Source organism: Heloderma suspectum, chromosome 2 (genome assembly GCF_057233095.1).
Source record: "Heloderma suspectum isolate Gila_16-S chromosome 2, 16-S_ref, whole genome shotgun sequence".
NCBI classification, from domain to species: Eukaryota; Metazoa; Chordata; class Lepidosauria; order Squamata; family Helodermatidae; genus Heloderma; species Heloderma suspectum.
The window spans coordinates 283,771,833-283,794,317 of record NC_139459.1 but is presented as its reverse complement, the minus strand read 5'-3'; the positions used below and the strand labels follow the sequence as shown (position 1 = coordinate 283,794,317).

General features: G+C 42.6%; 1 protein-coding gene across 1 annotated transcript in view; it reads right to left on the bottom strand.

Annotated features, from left to right (window-relative positions):
- DOCK3 (dedicator of cytokinesis 3) overlaps positions 1 to 22,485 on the bottom strand; it is a 454,424-nt gene that overhangs the window by 129,147 nt on the left and 302,792 nt on the right. Inside the window, exons 26-34 of the mRNA XM_084829818.1 lie at positions 21,044 to 21,171; positions 17,589 to 17,735; positions 16,597 to 16,695; positions 13,958 to 14,052; positions 12,585 to 12,660; positions 6,902 to 7,002; positions 6,593 to 6,651; positions 5,344 to 5,492; positions 1,215 to 1,300 (exon numbers count right to left, since the gene is read on the bottom strand). Coding sequence (XP_084685944.1) covers positions 1,215 to 1,300; positions 5,344 to 5,492; positions 6,593 to 6,651; positions 6,902 to 7,002; positions 12,585 to 12,660; positions 13,958 to 14,052; positions 16,597 to 16,695; positions 17,589 to 17,735; positions 21,044 to 21,171 — 940 coding nt within the window. The remainder of the gene's footprint in view (positions 1 to 1,214; positions 1,301 to 5,343; positions 5,493 to 6,592; positions 6,652 to 6,901; positions 7,003 to 12,584; positions 12,661 to 13,957; positions 14,053 to 16,596; positions 16,696 to 17,588; positions 17,736 to 21,043; positions 21,172 to 22,485) is intronic.

Below are 22,485 nucleotides of genomic sequence, written 5' to 3'. Positions count from 1 at the left end.
AATTTATTTGGAAGGATTTGGATGGAAAATTAATTGTAAAATTTTAATTCTAGTAATTATTTCTGAATTTGTAGCTGTACATATAAATTAGCATATGCAAATTTGATCGAAACTTGTCCTCTTTTGGTAATGTGTAAGTGGCCACCCTAGGCTTTGATGGGCCAGGAAAATCATCAGGTAGTAAAAGAGGCTGGCAGATTAAAGCAATTAGCTGATGAGTATGACAGGTTGCTCCTTTTTAAGGTGGTGTGATTTGGACAGCCCTTTCCTATTTAGGCCCCCATGATTCTCAACAACCAGCCAGGTGACACTGGCTGCTGCTGGTTTCTACTTCCTACCAGGTAGGCATGTGTCTTTCCCATGTCCCTAATTCCAGCTCATTTAAATCAACTGTGTTAACAACCTGACCGCCTGGTAGTGGATGTGTGGAATGTTTCCACCTCACCAGTTTCTTTGAAGTCCCTTTTGCCCCTCAGGCTTTTCTTGTCAACTGATCCTGGATGAATGCCAGCGGGCATTCCAATCCATTTCTTCACCTTGGAACTCTGTAGGTTTGCTTCAATTGGGCATGTTTAGAATTTATGCAAGTTCATTTTTAAAAACCAAAGCCAGAGCTGTGGTGGTAATATAGCCTTGAGAGGAATGTTTCCGATTGTTGTGTGCTACAGAGGGTGGTTTGGGCTTATCACTAATTTTTTTTACACATCTATGAGGTGTGTAGTTTTATTTAAATTCTGAGCCACAACTGTGGAATCATGATAAAGGCGCTAAAATTATGCCCTCACATGATCAGGCAAGCTGTTATTTAATGCATGTTACAGGCTCAGTTTTTGAGCCATCACAAAAAAGAATATATTTAAAATGCAGTAAACAAGGAAGAAAGGGATCCAAGAAACCTGTAAACAAGATTGAACTGCTCAGTCATCTCACAACTGCATGGATTGGCTCATGTCTCTACTAGCGGTACACAGGTATCATTAACAGTATTAACACTGGAATTCACTGCTTGCATACAACATAATGGGCACATTACTTTATGCCAAAAGACCTGAAATACTTTTTGTCCCCAGCTCTATCTAAACTGAAGTTCATTCCATGTCATTCATTCTTTTTATTGCTGTTTTCTGAATGAGATTACTCTGTATTGACCATCACTCCAACACTTTTACATGTGCTTGTAAAAGTGTTTCAGTAGGATAAATAGCAAAGCTTACAGCAGACTGAAGAGTTCCCGATAATTCTCATCTCCCTTTCCTTCCGATACTAAGCTGTCCAACTTATCAATCAATTCTGCTTCCACCTGGATAAGAAAAAAATAATCTGTAAGACAGTAGCTGCCTTTGTAAATTCCAAACATCAAGGAGGCTTTGAAAATTATATTTGATGGTTCATTTCTCAGGCTCTACAGGAAGCCTGCTTTTATGAAAGAATGGATGATTTCTGCCCTCATATAAAAAGTTCCCAAAGCAACACTGACCTAATATAAATGTCATGAAATAATAGCTCATCTTCTGGAAAATAATCTGCCTCATTTGCCTCCATAGCACTGTCACACTGCAGTATTCAAGGCATCTTTGGACTAAGCAAAGATTAAGCTACACTTGTTTTATTTTCACAAATGCACTCTCCTTCACTGGCTTTATTTATTTCCTGGTAGAACAAACAAGGACTCTTTAGAAAATCAATGTATTACTTAAAATAAACTACAATGCCATTCTGCTGCATTATACTACCTGCTCGCAATAGAAGATAAATGCACTGAAAGTAATCCAATCCTTCTCATAATGTTTTACCTACATGTTTTCATTTACCATTTTCAAGGCATCTTCCTTTAGCACTACTGCAAATTAAAAGGGTTATACAAAGTCTCTGAGCCTTTCTAGACACTCACCTTCTCCTAGGCAGATTGGGCAGACATTATACATCTACTCACACAGTGTTGTCCCAGTAAATCTCTCTTATTTTTGCTGGTAAATTACTGTTTCCTATAATCAGACTGCTAACTCTAGTTTCTGGAAAACAAGCAAGACTATCACACACATTTTTCTATTGGGAAAAGTGTTTGCTTTAATTTTCCAGGCATCTACTGGGTGCCCTGTGATATCACTCTAAAAGACCCATAAGTAGTCTTTCCCCATTTCCCTGTGTTCCCTATTCAGTACTAGTGCTAACATAAATTATGTTGCACTAGCATAATGTACCTCTAGTGCAGGGTCCCCAACACCCATGGGTACCTCCAATGGCACGCGCAAATGGGTCCCCAACATGGTGCCTGTGGGCACCTGAATTTTAACATTTAAATTTAAATTTAATTAAAAAAAATAAAATTGCCCCCTTTAATATAGACACACGGATTTGTACAAAATGCATATAACTTTCTAGCAATTATACATTGGGTTCAACAAAAGTGGACCAAATATCCAAATAAGTATTCATTTGGAGGTAGCGTCTATATGCCATCCATTCAAATATAGATAGCGTTGTAAGGTCCTCAATCCATTGCATTATAGGAGGTGAGTGTTTATCCTTACAATGTTGTAATATCAGTATTTTAGCCGTCAAAAGGGTGCAGAGAATCCATTTAAGGTGACCATTTGTTAATTCCCATGAAGCAGGTAAAAGAGCATGTACATCAGTGAATATTAAAGAGCTTTCCAGTACAAAATGTATCTGAGTAATAACCTCCTCTCAAAAAGAAGTAACTACTGGACATTGCCAAAATGTATGTTTAAAAGAAGCATTAGCTATATTGCACCACCAGCAATTATCCAAATTAGACAATCCTTTATTAAATAGATGTTGCAGTCTCCAATAGACACAAATGTTTTGCTGAAATAGACACAGCCTACGATCCAAGTGGCAATCCACTGATTAGGCATTTTGTGGTGGTGCCCACAGCATGGTCTCAAATTCCCAAATGTGCCCACAGGTCCAAAAAGGTTGGGGACCCCTGCTCTAGCGCAATACCAATAGCATCACTGGCATGAATGGTTTCCACAGAAAAACCATTGCACAGCAAACACTATTCACACTGCACAAGATGTAGCTCGTCCGAGTTCACTGTTGGGGGAAGGCAGAGGAAATGGGAGCATATAGCAACAGGGAGATTACTGTTTGGTCACTGCTTTGTCAAGGAGGTAATAATTGCTAAGCACTGTTCGGTTGGATTTTTCCAGAATGATCTTTGGAAAGATAATTGCATCCCAATCAGGAAGGTAAACAGCAACTCCTCTCCTCAGGCTGCAAGGACTTTATCTGCACTTCTGGAGGTTGAAAGGTCAGGGTATTTGTGGGAGAGTTAAGTGGCACAGTGCTGTGTACATGAAGTTTTGCACAGAGGATCTTAGATGAACTGATGTCTTTTTAACTCCCTCCACTCTATCATCATCAACTTTGAGAGGAAGGAGTAGAGTGGTGACTACTTCCTGTTGCCACACAGACTGTGGCAAGAGGGCTAGTTTGGGAAAAGTGTAAGTGAGAGCAAGGCTGTGGATTGTTTTCTGGCAGCTCTTGCCTGTCTCCTCTGTTTCTGGTAGGAAGCTTGTTAAATAATCCAGGGATAAGCTGTGGTTCTGGGTTCAGATGTAACAAGTCAAAGTTTGTCAGCCGAAAACAAACAATGGTTTGTTTGCAGGGATGGGTTCAGACAAACCACAATTCTAGAAACCACTACTTGGCATACCATGACATGCAAATCTGGCCAGTGTTTTTTTTTTTTTTTACTCATTTTCTCCTAGTGCCCCACTCCCTTTGTCTCTATACCCCATAGCACTGACTGTCTTTTCTAACTACACCACCACAGCTTTCTCTGTTAGCCCTCCCTCTTTTTTCTCTTTGCACTCCTTATTGCACCTGCTCTTCTTGCTCTGCATCACCACAGATCTAAAATTCCACCTGTTACCCCCCTCTTTTTCTGTGTCTACCCACAGTTTCTCTGCATCCCATAACATTCTATTTGGTCTCTGCACTTCCAAGTCTGCAACACCTTTTTCCTCTGCTTCCATTTCCCACACAGCTCTTTGCATCCTATAATGCTCACTGTTCTCTGCTGTACCTCTGCTGGTCTCGCTGAACCTATCTATTAACTTTCCTTCCTTTTCTCTTTTTTATACCCCACAGGGTGGCTTGCTTAAGACGCAGCACGTGCTGGCACATGCTAGGCTCCATTTACTTAATTTTGTGCCTGGGCGCAGCTTGTCATGTTGGCTGATCCCGGGTGGCATGGCTTGCTGGAGAGGGAAACAACCCTCAAATAACCCAACAATAGGACCTGGGTTATTTGAGAAATGTTTCCCCCTCGAACAAGCCATGCTGTTTCAGTTTGGATGACACGACAAGCTGTGCTCAGGTGAGTAATGAGGCAAACGGCACCCAGCACATGTGGCGGCTTAAACAAGCCACCATGGCTTGTTTAAGCCATGATGATCGTGCAAACAGAGTCACTGATTGGGTTCAGCCTACACAATAACCAACACTCAAGGGTTGAGTATGGGTTGGGTGTGTGTTGTTGTTGAACCTGGCTGTGCTAACAAACCATTGTTTGTTAACCACAAACAACCCATGAAGAGAACCCATAGTTTGTTGTTGGGTTGTCAACTGTGGGTTGTGTGAGCAAATTAGCATCTGAGCTGTCTCGCCTTGTCAGTTTCCTTGTATGTTACCTATTTTACTTTGACAGCTGTAACATACAAGGAAATTGACAAGGCAAGACTACATATAGCAGACAGGTGAGTCTGCCCTCTTGTGCACTTGCAGAAGACCAGGGGAAAATAATATTGAAAATAATACGACCCCATTTGTGTTCTCCTGAAGTACTGGAAAAAAGCAGTGGATGAAGTAAGTGCTTCAGAAAGTGGTAGTGATCAGAGGGGGGAGGGGGGCCAGGCCACAGGGATGAGGATACGAGAGGGGTTGCCACACAATGGACACTGGGATACGTGCAGGGAACAGGCTGGGGGACTGAGGGGAAAGAGCCACACCAAGCTACTGTGCGACCAATTGTCTGTCAGAGAGTAACATGGGTTAGCAAGCGAACAAGTAGCAAGTAGGTTATTTTCAGGGTGGTTTAGCATTACATGTGAACCGCCCATAATCTTTCACTGTCCCCCCTCCTGGGAAACAGCAGCCAACAATGGGTATTACGAACTCCTCCAGGGGGTCAAAAATTGTCAGAGAAGGTTTTGTAATCCGCCATATATTTTGTAGCCTTTATTAGGTTGACACATGCCTAATATTTTAAAAGCAAAATGCTGATTCTTCAGTTGTGAAAGCTTTCTGTCTGTACATCAGCAATGAAGGAAGAAAGAATGGAAATACTGCAAAAGCTGAAGATAAATCTTTTACCTGTTTAAAGTTGCCATTTTTTCTCTGCTCCCAGTCCATCATGTCATGAAAAATGGGGATCATGATGTTGCGGACCTCTGGCTGAGGGACCAGTGTGACACCCAGAAAGGGGCCAATCATTCCCGGAATAAAGTGTATTTTGTGTTCACCTGGGTAAAAGAAAAATATGCATTTATTCATACCATTCGTTTTGCATCCCTTCTTGCCACTCATTTGCACTGGTCAACACTGCCAATTTAAAATATTCAATCACCACAAGTCAAGCAGAGCAAAAATCAAGCTTGCTAACCTTTTTAAATAATAACATATTCGGGGGTTCTGTATTTATAATTTAATAGAATTCTGTTTCACTATAACAAGGAATAATAAAAAGTTACAGTCATGCTACTCATACTGCTCTTATAATTTATCAAACAAATATCTTAAATTTTACTTGTTGACCTACACAACAGAAAGTAATTCTTTATATATTGTCAACTTAGGACACATTCCTATCGGGATAGGCGACTGCCTCCGAACTCGGAGGCGACCGCCTCTCCAATGCAGGGCAGGAGAAGCATGGAGGGGATCAGTCCCTCTATGCTTCAGCTGCCCTGTATTTACGGCTAGACAGCCAATTTCGTCTGTTTAACTGTGGGACCTCGGAGAGTGGGAAACGGCAGCTGGACGACATGTAGGATGTGTCATACCAACATTTCCGACTTCCCCGCCCCAATGCGCCGCCAGGAACGCCCTGTTTTTGCCACTCTGTGCTCCTCTTCCGAGCGAGGGGCCATTCTGCTCTGCCTACGAGGCAGTGCAGGAGGGGGTGGAGGTCAGTTCTCAGGGAACCAACCTCAGAGAGCGGGATCTGAGGTCGATTCCCGGGAACCAACCTATCCTATGGCCATCTAGCTGCTGACTAGTGGCCATAGGATTGCCCCCTTAAGATGTTTTTTGTTTCCAGAGAAAGAGAGGTGTTTTCCAAAGGGTGTACTATTCTCAAATGTCTCAGTTCTCTGTAACAGTCTCTCAGTTGAGGGTATTTAAACTGAGGGAAAGTTATTTTGTGTCACTTTTGATTTTTGGAATCCTGAACAGAACCATCTCACGCTGCAAAATTTTGTAACCAGTTATAGCCACTACAGATGTAACTCTGGATGATCCCTTAACATGGTTAAGAGATTGTCCAGCATTATGTCAATACCACCCCTTGCTATTTTACCAATAAATACAAATAACTTAAGACAAAATTGGAAGACACCCTTACCAAGATTCTGCCACATGCTGAATAGTTCATATGCCATCATCACACGCATATCACCATATCTGGATCAGAGTCACAGACATAGACTTTAGGAGAATTAAACATACCAAGGGAATCTTTTACATTAGTTAGGTATTCAGAAAAAAAATCCTTAACGGACAATATTAATACTTAAACTGCATTTTATGGAATCTCAGATTTTTCTTGACTGCTTCTCTCATTCTTATAATATATAAGGAACAATGAAAGAAATAGATTCCTCTTAAAACAGACAAACAACTGAGGTTGGAAATTAGATGAGTATGTTCTTACTTGTCCAGAATCTTTTTACGTTTGGGTGGAGTAACAGTTTCCAATTGTAAGCTGGGCTGGTTTATAAACAAAACTGACAAACTGAAATAGGAGTTCCAGACCTAGAAAGTAGAAAAATTATTATAAAACACAAATAATATGCACACTAAATAAATACTTTGTCCACAAACATCCAGTATATCAGCTGATTATTCTAAAGGGGTTGGAGAAAGTAAATACATACAATCATAAAATAATTCCAATGGCTCCAATTGTCAGGGTGGAAACTGAGCTGATAGAACTCCAGAGCAATTCTGATTCTGAGGAGGAACAGCAATCCGTGGGAGAGGAGCGCGCTCATCTCTCACAGGCACAGCAGTTGGCAGAGAGTCGTCCTGCCAGCATTCCTGGGATAGATAGTGACCCTGGCAGTGAGAGAGCGCTGGAGGGGGGCTTGCAGCACAGACGCAGGGGAGACGACAGATGGAGGGCGCAGAAAGGAGGCGCAGCGCTCGTTTGGTGCACAAGCAACAGTCGCGTCCCGAGGACCCAAGGGAAAGAGGGAGGAACTCTCCCTAGCCCTAAGTTCAGGGTCTTCCTGTGATTCTCCTTCAAACAGGGACCAACTGCCTAACCTGGAGCATAGGTTACTAAGCTGTTCCTTGCTTAGTCGCTGGTGATTAGCATCTGAAAGAGTCATTAAGTTGTAAAAGGATTAAAGCCTTGAAAAGAATCCTTTCGTCTGTGTCTTGACTTGGCTATTAGAGTAGACTGAAAGAGGCCACCAGGGAACTCCTGACAGCTTGGTCCCCGTTCCTCTTTTTTTTTCTCTCTCTTTTCCTACTGCCGATGGAGGTTGCCAGGGACCGGGCGGTGCAAGCTCTGGCGCAAGAGAACCAGGCTCTTTGTGATCAAGTGGCTCAACTGACGACTGCCGTACAGAATCTGCAAGCTGCGGTTCAACCCCCCCACCTCCGATTCCCCCCCCCCCCCCGCTGCAAGTGCCCGGTGGCTCTGCCAGAGACGTTTTCTGGTGAGAAAGGACTTTTTCAGATTTTCTGGGCCCAATCGGAGCTGTACATGTGCCTCCGACCTGAGGATTTCCTGACAGAACAGGTTTGTGTGGGCTTCATCATTAACCTACTTTCAGGCGTGGCGGCTAAATGGGCTTCGGGACTTCTTCTCGCTAATGATCCCTGCTTGGGGACTATCACGGTTTCATGACAGCGATGGCCAGATTTTTCGGTGACCCCCTGCGCACGCAGACAGCTTCTTGGGAGATTCGCCGCCTCAGGCAGGGCAAGGACTCAGTTTCCAGCTACGCGACGACTTTTCACTTGCTGATGCAGGATTTACAGTGGAATGATGCCGTGCTGGTGGCTCAGTTTTTGGATGGTTTGAACGATGAGATCTTGGATGAGTTGATGCGCACGCCTAGCCCGCCTACTTTGGAGGACCTCATCTAGACCTGCCTCCAGATAGATAGTCAGCTGGAGGGGCTCCGGCAGACCCGGCGGGGCGCCAGGGGCCAAGATTTCCCTCCTTCCATTCCCCCACGTTTCCTTCCCCCACCCCTGCGGTGGGGGCAGAGGAGACCCCGATGCAGCTGGGAGCTACCCAAGCCTTGCTGCCGCCGGAGGAACTAGAGCGGCGGCGTGCGGAGTGCCGATGCTTTCAGTGTGGAAAGCTGGGACATTTTGCCAAAACCTGCCGCGCTAGACTCGCAGCCCCACTGCCTCCCCCTCCTCTCCTTCCTCCTCCTCATCCCCAGGCCTGACTAGGCTGCTCCCCAAGCCTATTGGGGGTCTCCACTGTGGGGGTCGGTTCCACACCCGGTGGGTGCCTTCCGCATCCCCCCCACCCTCCCATCTGCTATTGTGTGTTCACCTCTGCTCCTCCCAGTGGGGTGGGGTGGAGGCCCTAGCTTCAGTGGACTCTGGGGCTATGACCAGATTCATGGACAAAATGTTCACCCTCTTCCACAAGATTCCTACCCTGCCTCTTCCTGCCCCCTTGGCAGTGGAGACCATCGATGGGCGTCCTCTTTCTTCAGGCGCGGTGACTTGGATTACAGCTCCACTCACTCTGCGCGCCCAGTCCCATGTTGAGCAGATTCAGTTTCATTTGGCCAAGGATCCTCAATACCCAATCGTGCTGGGTGTTTCCTGGCTCTCTAAGCATAATCCTCAGATTTCTTGGGGGCTTCAGCAAGTGGAGTTTGTGTCTCCCTACTGCCGGGAGCATTGCCTCCCAACCGAGGTGCCAATCCCAGCCCAGGCCTTAACCCTTTCCTCCCCCTCCTCATCTGCTTCTGGCAGTTCTTCAGCTACCGTGATCCTACCAGAGAAGTATGCAGCTTTTCAGGATGTTTTCGACAAGAAGGAGGCCGACCAGCTCCCCCCTCACCGCCCTTTTGACTGTGCCATTAACCTCATTCCTGGGGCGACCATCCCCGCTGGCCGGCTGTATTCGATGTCGGAGCTGGAACTTCGAGCTCTACGGGAGTTTTTGGACACAAACCTCAGACGTGGCTTCATTCGCCCCTCCTCCTCCCCCACCTGAGCCCCTACCATCTTTGTGTCCAAAAAATTGGGAGAACTCCACCCGGTGCACCATTACAGAGCGTTGAATTCGGTCTCAATCCCTGACAAGTACCCCCTCCCCCTCATACCTGAGATGCTGGAGCGCCTGGGGCGAGCCAAGATTTTCACAAAGTTGGACCTGCATGGTGCCTACCATCTGATTCGCATCTGGGAGGGGGATGAGTGGAAGACCTGTTTCGGCACCCGGTATGGAGCGTATGAATACCTAGTGATGCCATTAGGGCTCGCCTGCACCCCCCACACACATTTTCACGTTTTATGAATGCCATCTTCAGGGACTATTTGGACACTTTCCTCATTGTGTATCTCGATGATTTACTTATATTTTCTGAGGACCCCCACACCCATCAGCACCATGTCTCTGCTGTCCTCCAGCGCCTCCGCGAGCACCATCTGTATGCAAAGCTGGAGAAATGTGCGTTTGACCTAACCTCTTTGGACTATCTTGGCTACATTATCTCAGCTGATGGTATCAGGATGGATCCTGCAAAGGTCCAGGCTGTCCTCTCCTGGGAGGCTCCATCCACCAAGAAGGACTTGCAACGTTTTCTGGGGTTTGCTAATTTTTACAGAAAGTTCCTGCCCAGCTTTGCTCGGCTGACATCTCCTCTCACAGACCTCCTTAAGGGCAGGAAATCTCCTTTCCATTGGACGGCATCTGCCCAACAGGCTTTCGAGAAACTTAAGAAGCTTTTCAGTTCTGAGCCAATCCTGTTACATCCCGACCCAAGGAAGCCTTTTGTAGCGCAAACTGATACCTCTGACTTTGCGGTGGGGGCAGTGCTTTTTCAGCCAGATCGGGCAGGCGGTGGGTTGCAACCCTGCACCTACCACTCCAGGAAGCTGAACATGTCTGAGAGGAATTATACCATCTGGGAGAAGGAACTGTTGGCCATCAAGTCCACTTTGGAGACCTGGCGTCATCTGCTGGAGGGGGCACAGCACCCAGTTGAGGTTAGAACCGACTATCGCAACCTGGAACATCTTCAGACAGCCCGTGCCTTAAACCAGAGGCAGATTAGGTGGTTGCTTTTTTCCCCCCGGTTCCACCTTAAGATTTGCCATGTGGAGGCCTCCGACAACCTACAAGCAGATGCTCTTTCTTGTAAGCCGGACCTCCAGCCAGGGGGTGAGGGAAATCCCCCCCCCTCTGATTCTTCCCTCCTAGAGCCTGGCAGCAGCTGCGGTACCTCGCTCTTGGGAGGAGCTCCTTCACTCTGCACTCTGATTAAAGCCTTGAAAAGAATCCTTTTGTCTGTGTCTTGAGTTAGCTATTGGAGTAGGATGAAGAGGCCGCCAGGGCGCTCCTGACACCAATCCAGATATGGTTATAGTACAAAATAGTCAATAACCATATGTGATGGACACTGACAGCAGATAAGGAATCACACTCCCATCCATACTACTAGATGGTACATACTCACCTGTATTGTTAACTCACTGGATTGTAAGTACAGATGACATCTGTACTTCTTTTGTGTGCATCAATAGGCTTAATATTACCCAGTAGCATTGAGTACCAAATGACACAAACAGAAGGTAGACCTCACAATAGAATAAAGTTGTATTAAAACCAAAAATTATAAATATTCAAAAAGAAAAGTTTGAAAAATTCTTTCTAAGAAAGGATCTTAGTGCACCATCCTTCCACTCTGGTTGTACTTTGGAAAAATGTAGTTTCAATGTAGTTTCAGAGTCATTTGCACGATTTCTTGTAACCATTTTCTATGATGAAACCATAATGCTCACTTTAGTATTCACTCTTAGTCAAAAAATAGAACACAGGAGTCAAGGATGTGAAGTATATAGCAGCAACTGTAGACAACCCATGAGAAAGGGTGGGGCAGGTGGGCTAGAAACTTCGAGGGGGAAATTATGTTTATAATTCACAGTTGTAAACCATGAAAATGGGTGATTATGAGTTAAATCCAATGTAATGCTGTCGCTGTTACTAGTTTTATTGTCGACTTTTATTGTTGTTTTTATTGCTATGTGTTTATGTTTTATTGCTTTTAATATTTTAACTGTTTTTATACATTTTATTGCTGTGAGCTGCCTTGGGAGGGCTTCTCCCCTGAAAGGCAGCCAAGAAATGTATTAAATAAATAGATAACAAATAATGCTACTGTACAGCCATTAGCACAACAGGACTTTTCTGCTCTCTCCTCTCCGCTGCAGAAGACCTCTCCTTAACAGCCTCCTTTAAATTCCTTAACAACCAGGTTAGCAAGTTTGCCAAGCAGTCCATTGTTGGATAAGGTCAACTTCCAGGCTAGGCAAGAGAATCAAATCTATTTTCCAGTTCAATATATTTATTAAATAACCAAGCAGAGAGAAATTTAGGAATAGTCAGTTGCTTTACAAATAAAATGATTAACTCAAACTAGCTTACTAGCACTTATCAACATTCTAAGAGTAATTCACCAAATCAGCTTACAGGGATGTGTGTGTGTGTGGGGAGGGGGGGTGGAGGATGAGGCTCACCTGGGCTCCAGGGCATGGAAGAGTTTACACCCATTTTTAGACCAACAGAAAAATTCTCAACTGGAATGCTGGAATAGTGCACCTAGGTTTAGCACTCTTTCTTAATTAGTTTCCCCCTCCTAAGGATCTGCAACTTGTCTACAGCCTTGGTAAACTTTGATGCTTATGTTTTATTAGTTGTCATTTAATAATTCAAAAGCAAACTGATACATAGCAGACATATTTGTTCAGAATACAGGCTGTTTCTAAAAACAGATGCGATTTTGAGAGTTTAATAATATTGTAATGGGTTTAATGTCCTAAAGGAAATCAACCCTGAGTGCTCATTGGAAGGACAGATACTGAAGCTGAAGCTGAAATATTTTGGCCACCTAATGCGAAGAGAAAACTCTCTGGAAAAGACCCTGATGCTGGGAAAGATTGAAGGCAAAAGGAGAAGGGGACGGCAGAGGATGAGATGGCTAGATAGCATCACCGATGCAATGAATATGAACCTGAGCACACTCCGGGAGAGTGCGCAGGACAGGAAGGCCTGGCGTGCTATGGTCCATGGGGTCACGAAGAGTCGGACACGACTGAACAACAACAACAACAATGGGTTTAATGACATTCCTTACCTTAAAATCAAAGTCTGTTTCTGTGAAATTCTTATGCAGTGCAGGGGACAGATATTGAACTGTTGTAACTATTATACTGTAAGAACAAAATAAACTTCATTGCAGAAGTGTCTTATATACAGTATGTTTTATTTGAATCAGAACTTAATGCACACTCTGTTTTAACCAACATTCTATTCTGTTTACTGATTAAATAATGATTCAGTCATGATTGTTAACAATGCATTTGCTGATTTATTTAATTATGAATTCTAAGGTATCCAAAGATCATCTACTTTAGGGAGCAATCATATGGCAATGACTGTAAGCCTCCAAATTCAGAGTCTTACTGTCATCCTATGCAGGGCAGGAGGAGCAGTAGAGGCGATTTTTGCCTCCGCTGCTCCTTCCACCCTGCATTCTTGCTACATGAGCTTTTTTGTGTCTCAGAGGGGGAAGGAAGGAGGCTGGAGAGGCCTCAGGATAGCTTGTATCCTGGCCTATCAGGCTCCTCCCTTCCCACTGAAATGCCTCCTTCCCTTGTCCTCTGAGGGCGAGTTCCCAACCTCAGAGAGCAGCCAGCACAATTCTTTCCACACCAGCTGTGAGGGGGGTCGGAGCTCCGATTCCCAGCTCCAGACTCCAATCTGGGAATCCAAGCTATCCTATGGCCCCTCAGAAGCTGTGTAGGGGCCACAGGATCGTTCCCTTTACCCCTTATCCTAAAACAGACTAATCTTTAAACTAAACCAACACTGACATATTCCAATCCCAATATTTTCTTGAAAACATATCCACAGAAAAAGATTCCATAACTTCCCTAGGCAGCTTGTTGAAATTTTGAACTACATGTATAATTGGGAAATTATCTCTAATCATTAACATACAACTTCTGTACTACTGTTTAAAACCATTGCTTGTTAGTTGATAGGGGAACCATTGCTTCCTGACCGACTATCCCAGTTCAAAAGGTAAAAACAACTGGGTCAACACAGTGGGCAGTATCCTATGCTTCCCATATGCTACTGCTAGTGGAACAGGAAGTTAGCAGTTCCTGAAACAACTGGAAACTAGTGGAAATGCTCATTTCCAGAATGGGGCAGGTCAGTGGAGCTCACAGAAGGGAGTTCTATAAAAGGGGTGCTATGCTGAAAAAGCTCTAATCTTATTTCAGATAGTGGTGGCATCCAAAACTGGGACCCAGTTATAGATCTCAACTTGCGGGGGTAAATATAGGGGTATGCTCTCCCTAAGATATCCCAACCCCAAGAATTCTAGGACCTTAAAACGTTAAATCTAAAACCTTGAATTTTGGACTTAAAATGGAATCTACAGAAAAAGCATATTCTCAGAAAAAAACACTTTTGACTGATCTAAAATGTGTTTACACTCACTTGCTGGTAAGCAACCTCATCACCATCCAGTCTCGAGGAAAAACACTCATTTTCATCAGATTCCGGAATACACAGAAAATTTTTAGCAGAAATTCCTAGTAAAAAAGGAAGAAGGTAATCATCATCATCATCATCATCAGTGATTGTCACTGCAGGCAAACAGATCTTGTTTGCTGAAATCAAGATAAATTTATTTATTTAACCCAAGTCTTAGACATCTTTCAAGACCATTGTTTTCCCAAGGTGGCTTAGGGAGCAATCCTATGGCCACTAGACAGTGGCTAGACAGCCATAGGATACCTGGTTTTTCAGGAACCGGAGAACCGACCTCCCCCCACTTCCATGCTGCTTTGGAGGCAGCGCAGAACAGCCCCATCCTCTGCACTCACAAAAGGAGTGCGGAGCAGCCGAAAAGGGGCGTTTTGGGGGGTGTTCCAGGGTGCGGAAGGTGGAAACGCCTGTACGGCACATCCAATGTGTCATACAGCAGCCTCCTCCCCCGCTCAGCCTTCCCGCGCCTACACAGTTGCAATCGGCTGTCTAGCTGAACACGCAGGGCAGGAGAAGCGTGGAGGGAATGATCCCCTCCGTGCTTCTCCTGTCCTGCTTTGGATAGGCATCGCCTCCGAGATCGGAGGCAGCCGCCTATCTGAATAGGAGTGCGCCCTTACAGTTTAAAAACAACGTATTATTAAATCACATTAAATATAAACAATTTTAAATAAAACCAGTTTCAATAAAATACAATAATGTTATTATATCCTCCTTATTTGAATTTTACATCACAGCTACATAGTAGAAAACATGACCAATATAGCAGGTGCCACATGTCTCTGTGCAGGAGAATGAGGGACTTGTAAAGCCTGGATGCAGCAACAGAGAAAGCCCTCTCATATGTTCCCACCAGCTACACTTCACGTGGAAGCAGAATGCACAAGGAGCCCTACCTACCTAATCCAAATAGTCACACAGCCTCATGTGGGAGGAGATGGTCCATTAACTATTCTGGTCTTAAGCCACTTTGGGTGTTGCTGTAATCCAACTTTGTTGCAACTAAGACATGTGTAACAATCACCAGGACTCCCTTCTCCACAAACAGATGCAGTTGTGGTTTACCAGTTGAAGCTGAGCAAAAACATTCCTGGCAAGAGCTGCCACCTAGGAATTCAAGAGTAAAGCCAGGTCCAGGACACCCCAAACTGCTAACCAATTTTTTCAAGGGGGAATCCTTTCCAAAAACAAGCTGCATCCCTAGCACTGGGTTGATCATCCTACTGACCAGGTGCACTTGGGTCTTATCTGTATTAAACTTCAACTTGTTAGTCCACATCCAGTCCATTCCTGATCTCAGAATGTCCACAGCCACCTTGACATAATGTGGAGCATTATCGGCATATTGATGATGTCAAACTCCAAATTTCCAGATGTTCTCTCCCAGTAGCTTTATGAAGATGTTAAACATCATGGGGGACAATATCTTGAAATTCTGGCCACAGATTCTCTACAAAGTACCAAAGGGGGTAATTTGCAGGACAGCAGGGGTAAATGGGAGGGAGGCATTAAATTTTATCCCCCTTGCTCCTTTGCCCTTGCAACTCCTCACAGTCACTGCTTTTTCCCTATCCAGGGTTCTAGGCGTACATTTGCAATGCTGTCCAAATAGGAAATCTGCCAAGATTGAATGCCGCCTTGAGCATCATTTTTTGGTGGAAAGGAAGGATATGAAGTGAGTAAGTAAGTAAGCCAAGGGACCTTCCTTTGAGTCAAATAACTGCCACCAAGTAAATGCTAAAAGTGGATAAACCGATAAATATTGAACATCTTTTTTAAAAGCATTATTTCATTTCCCTGTTATATCTATCTATCTGTCTGTCTGTCTGTCTGTCTATCTGTCTGCTACGTTACATCAGATGTATTGGTGCAATTTATCTATTTTTCCTGTATTTATAAGCCACCTTTCAGTATTAAACCTTTCCAAGGGAGCTCACAACATATTAAAAACATAACATTCATTCATACTGTAATTACAAATCAGAAAACTACAAATATTAAAACATCTAAAATATAATAGCAGTAACAAAACAGTATCAGCAAAAAAGAGTACAGACATAAACAATATGCTTAGCATTAGTTATTGAAAACCATGTCATTTACCTACTGGCTGAAAAGTGGATATAAATGGATTGCAGTACATTAAACTATTCTATGGTTTGGGGAATTTCTGTGTGTCAGAGGGTACTGGCACAATATCTAACTGCCAACTGATTTACATTTGGAATATGAATCTGTGTCAGCTTCCTATACCACTTTTTTAATCAATGGGAGCATTCTTACATGTCACTTCCATGACTTACAGTACAATTCTACACATGTACACTCAGAAGTAAGCCCCACTGAATTCAGTGGGACTTACTCTCAGGCAGGTGTATAATACTGCAGCCTTAAACAAGCCACATGAGGTGGATTTGTGTCTGTGATATCCATGAGCTCAAATTACTTGCAAATGCTACAGCTAGGGGGATTGTATTTGTGGGGAAGGTATTTTTCAGTATTCCCATAGTAACAAGATGTACACCAGATCAGAGACATAGGTGTGAAATATAATTCTGAGTCTGATTTTACTCAGAATTTACTCTTACCTTTAGCTCATCCTTGCTCTGAAAATTGTCTAGTAAATGTTGGAAATGAGTATCCAACATCTGGCGAAGTAGAGACAAAAGACAGGACACATATTCTCCCTGTCAATCCCAATGGAGAATTATTTTAGCAGGATGATCACATGCACAATTTGTATAAAAACAAACTTGGGGGTAAAGGAAAAAGGAGTGGGATTTGAAAATGCTCCAATGCTTATGAAAGGAAAGCACATATGTATCAATTTTTAATCAGGTCTTTTTTATCACGTCCATACAGGATACCTAATTTGTAAATTCATACTGAATAGAAACTGTTCTGGATAAGATACTTAGAATCTGAATCAAATCAAATAATTTAAAACACACACACACAGAGAAGATACTATTTAGCCCAATACATTTAAGAGGGGAAAAATTAGGGTGAGAATTTGCCTTGTCTTCCTTCAGTGTAAAAGAAATGTAGAAGCAATATCATTTCCTTTTTTCTCAGGCAGAACTAAAATGGTTCAGCCTCCAAGGTGTTGGCATTCCTCCTAAAGTTAATGTGTTGGTTTGTTCGATATTCTTCTCAGCATGCAATACAATATAATTTTCTTCTCTACCAAGGAATCCTCACTTTAGCTAAGTATAAGTGAGAAAAAGGATGAACTAAATAGAATGTTTCCAAGGATAAATGTGAAAATGGGATCATGCTGTTGATAATTACTAAACATTAACTAAGGCACCCACTGATAATTTTCAATTATGACAGGAAACACCCTGCAAGTCATTAACAATGTGATCTAGAAAAGGTAGGCTTCTTCAAGTGAATGAACAGCAGCCTGGTTGCTGTGCTTAACTTTAATCCAGAAATGCAAGGCAGTGATTTTCAATTTTGAAGAATATAAAAGTTAATGTGGGAAAGATGGTAATAAGATGAAGCTGGTGATGAGGGGTTGGGGGAAAGGGAGAAGGTTAGATAAGCAGGAAATAGAACCTGACTGTTAGTTACTAACAGTGATTTCAGCTGTGCACTGTGGGCAACGCTGCCCTCTTACCGCCTCCTGAGATTGCGATTTACTCATGATAGTAAGCAGAGTCTGTAAAAGTACATCCAGGAGGCTCTCCACCATCATCTCTACCTCCTCAATTACATCTGTCTCCTACAGTAAGCAGTTAAAATACAGATAGTTAGCACCCTACAGAATGAAAATGGAATGCCAACCATGCTCACACGGTCCAAGATGCTACTACCACAGTATTGTCTGAGACAGGCTGGTTGAAGCATGTAACTTCAGACCTAATCGATCTGCAGTGTTACCTGTTCAATTCTGGGCTCAGTTCAAGGTTCTAGTTCTTACCTTTAAAGCCTTTGAATGGCTTAGGACCTGGGTACCTTAAGGACTGCCTTCTCTCATATTGGCCCTCCTTGCACTCCATTCACTATCTGAAGTTCTGCTCCAGGTCTCCCTGCTCATTGAGATTCAGCAGGTGGGCTGTGGAGACTTTTAGTAGTGCAGCCAACACTCTGTAAGACTCCATAGGAAGTTCATATAGTCCAGGGGTGGGCAGAAGGTAGATGTCCAGATGTTTGGGGCTTCAACTCCCTGCCAGCATAGGCAATGATCAGAAATGCTGGGAGTTGAACTTCTGGTGATCTGCTTTCTGCCCAACCTTGATAGAGGGCTTCACCACACAAGGCTAAACTCCCACATCCTTACCAGGGCTTCCCCTTCTGGATTCTTTGCAGAATCTTTGCAGGATTAAGATCAGCTCCTTTACACAGGCTGACATGAGCTGTTTTTATTTCTTGGCAAGTTCTATATGTTTTATTTTACAGCCACTAGATGGTGCTGCTGTTATAGCTCCATTATAGAAGTACACAGAAAGTAAAACACTTCATTGTGCTTCCTAGAGAAAAATTGGACTTTTGCCAAGTTTTGCAAAGGCCGGATAAAGGTCATAAACTGCAGGAGGGGCCCTAGAGGTTGATGACATCATGTAAAGGACATGCAAACTTCTGTGAGTAAACAATCTTGATCGCACAATATAAGCCCCATTTGAAGAAGACATCATTTCATCATTATATATACTTTTCAAAACCAGATGAAGATTTGGCTCTTTAAGGAAGCCTTTGGAAGGAGTTTTTTTTAATGGAGATGATCTGGGTTTTCTTGACTGCTGTTGTCTGTTCTGATGCTGATTTTATTATTATAGTATTTTATTATGTTTTGATATTGTTCTGATTATTTCTATTTATTAGTTTTAGCTGTTTTGAGTTCCTTATGGGAAGAAAAGCCGGATAGAAATTTTAAAATTGAAGTTTTAAAAAAATGTTGCAAGTATCTCAGAAATAGCATATTCAAAGAAATCAGGGTATTAGCTGTTGAAGTGTGCAAGTTCAGGAATAGGGATAAAAGTAACTCACAATCGATTTCTTTATTCATGCACTTTCCAAAGATATATGTTCTTAACAAGATATTTGAAATCCATAATCCTGGATCCTATGTATTTTGGGACCCAGAAAAAACCATAACAATCTATTAAATACTTAACATAGTTAATTTATCACCATAATTTAAACTCTGTTTCACTCACCCTAACATACAAAACTTGGGGTTGGAAATATGCAATGTATTCTAAATTAAGACCACATCTCTTAATTTTGGATTATTATTAAAGCCAAACAATACTTTGAAATAGTATTCAAGATCATTTAGTAATCTGTGGAAGTTTCTTAAAACACATACTACAGCTCTTAAGTGTTTGCACTCACACTAATTTTCAATATATCGCTCAAAGCAGATATTTTTAATAAGTAGCTATTTCTAAAATAGGTAGAATTACATTAAATTAATAAAGTTAGAATGTTCACTTTAATTATTGCCATTAATTTGATCTGCTTGTTCCAGCAGAATTTAATGCCCATAATGGACTGAACTTTTCATGAACAATTTTGAAACAAATGCGGACAATTAAATAAGAGTAAGAGTCTAGGACATACTGTAGTCTCAGTGCTATGTGTTGTCACAAACATAGAATTCTAGCAATTTTCATGATTCTGCTAAAGATGCAACACAATCCTATACATTTCATAAGTGATCTGGAATTAGAAGTGAACAGTGAAGTGGCCAAGTTTGCCGATTACACCAAATTATTTAGGGTGATTAAAACAAAAAGGGGTTGTGAAGAGCTCCAAAAGGAGAACGGGCATCCAAATGGCAAAAGAGGTTCAATGTAAGCAAGTATAAAGTGTTGCACATGGGGCAAAAAATTCCAACTTCAAGTATAACCTTATGGGATCTGAGCTAGCAGTGACCAACCAAGATAGAGATCTTGGGGTTGTGGTGGACAGCTCGATGAAAATGTCAACCTAGTGTACAGCTGCTGTAAAGAAGGCAAACTCCATGTTAGGTGTAATTAGAAAAGGAACTGAGAATAAAACTGCCAGTATCATACTGCCCTTATACAAATCTATGTTGTGACCACACTTGAAATACTGTGTACAGTTCTGGTCACCACACCTAAAAAGGATATTATAGAACTGGAAAAAGTGCAGAAAAGGGCAACTAAAATGATCAAAGGGCTGGAGCATCTCCCCTATGAGGGAACGTTACAACAGCTGGGACTGTTTAGCTTAGAAAAAGGAGGATAAGGGGAGACATGATAGAACTGTACAAAATTATGCACAGTGTAGAGAATGTGGATAGGGAGACTTCTTTTCTCCCTCTGAGGTAATGCTAGAACCCAAGGTCATCCCATGAAGCTGATTGATGGGAGATTCAGGACAGATAAAAGGAAGTACTTCTTCACACAGCACATAGTTAAACTATGGAATTCGCTACCTCAAGATGTAGTGATGGCCACCAATTTGGATGGCTTTAGAAGGGGGTTAGACAAATTCCTGGAGAAGTCTATGAATGGCTACTCTACCTCCAGGACCAGAGGCAGTACATCAGTTGCTGGGGAACATGGGTGGGAGGGTGCTCTTCCACTTGTGTCCTGCTTGTGGATTCCTGGTCGACAGCTGGTTGGCCACTGGTGAACAGAATGCTGGACTAGATGGACCCTTGGTCTGATCCAGGAGGACTCTTATGTTCTTATGTTTACCCAGCAGCAGCCCCACTCCTTACTCCAGGTAAGTGTGCACAGGATTGCATCTTTAGAAAATATTTTAATGTATTAAATTTTCTTTGTAAATATAGTAATTAATACATAGGCACAGCCATCTATCTAAGAGTCCCTCTTAGATTTATATTACCTATAAACCTGTGGTAATACACACATATCTACAACTTTGCTGCTCCTACCAGTGTTCTATGTGCATAAGTCCTCACATGTAATAATTACATACCAAAAAGTTCACCTATGGCAAGCAGGTCTCAAGCAACTATGTTATATGTCAATAGGTACATAATTTATAGTCTGGATAAGTTCTTTGGAGTGTAATAGATAGGTAGATATAGATTACCACGGAGCTAGTTTTGATGATAGAGAAGATACTGCTAAGGATTCCAGAACAGATAAGCAACTCCTTTTGCTGTCTCAGGTGAAGATGAATATGATGAAGAACCACAGGTAACAAAATACGGCGGGATTCTAGGAGTGGGAAATCAGAGGTTCAGTACTGTTTTACAAGAGAACTTAAAGTATTGTTATAAGAAGCTTCATTCTTATTCAAAAGCATGCATGTAGAAGTTGAAAAACTAGCATTAATACCAGAGTTACAATAAAATTCACTCAACTGGCCCTTTAATAAAGAGTATGCCAGCTTAATTAGGGGCTGCCAAGAAACAGATTTTGAGTGGAATCCATTTTCACTCATTCAGATTCTAATTCTAAACAAATAATTTATTTACACTGTGCTGCAAAGGTCCACTGAAAAGGCATGCATAATTTTCATTACAGTACATAAAAACATGTGTGAATTGTAATTTACCAGCTTGCCTTTTGTTTAATTAATGTTGCTTCCTACTGCAGCTGAATGAGCCAAAGGCCATATGTGTTCAACATGGCTTACTAATACGAGATAGTGATCCGGTCAGTGGCCCTGTTCAGACACACACTGGGGAAGGGTGGTTAGGCTAACCATGGTGCATGGTGGTAACTGCTAACCACTGTGAGTGCTACTGCCACACATGCAGGTAACCATGTTCCGCAATGTGGTTAGACTAACCACCCTCACTACCACAGTCCTCTGGATGGGTGGCCATACATCTCAGTGGCCTGTGCACTGTCAGTCATTTTGGTGCTTGGTGCTGTCAGCCATTTTGGTGCTTGGCGGCTACTCCTTCTTTGGCTGCTTTTGCCATGGAGCTCTATAGCAGCTGTCAATTAACCATGGATGTTGCTCAGACAACATGCTAAGCCATGGTAGAGCCCACTAACCATCTTGCAGCAAGTGGTTAGTGAACGTGGTTAGTCTGTGATTAATAAACCACCATGGTTGGGACAGATACCTGTTCAGACTTCACGCTAAGCCAATATGGTTAGCTCAAAACTCCTAACCATCATGGCATAGCATGATAGCTGAACACGGCCAATATGTGTGAATCAAGTCAGTATCACAATACATGGTACTGGCCACTGTCTACTAGACCACAGGAAATCAAAGGATACTGTGTGACTTCATACAGGTTAGTAACACCCATATTAATATAAATGATCCACTATTCTTAGTGTTATTTTGAAGATAAGACATGCATGTAGTTCTGGTGGCTCACATGAGGAACAATGGAAATAGTACAGATTAGAAATTTAAATTAACTCTTATAAATCCTTATTTTCCCCCCAGTTCCCAGAGCAGTTCTACTTTCAATGTATCATATAACCCCTGACAAGAAGAACATAATTCTTCCTGTTGTTCACTTTTTTATTTTTGGGTTCCAGCTTTTATAAGAATGCAATCAAAGA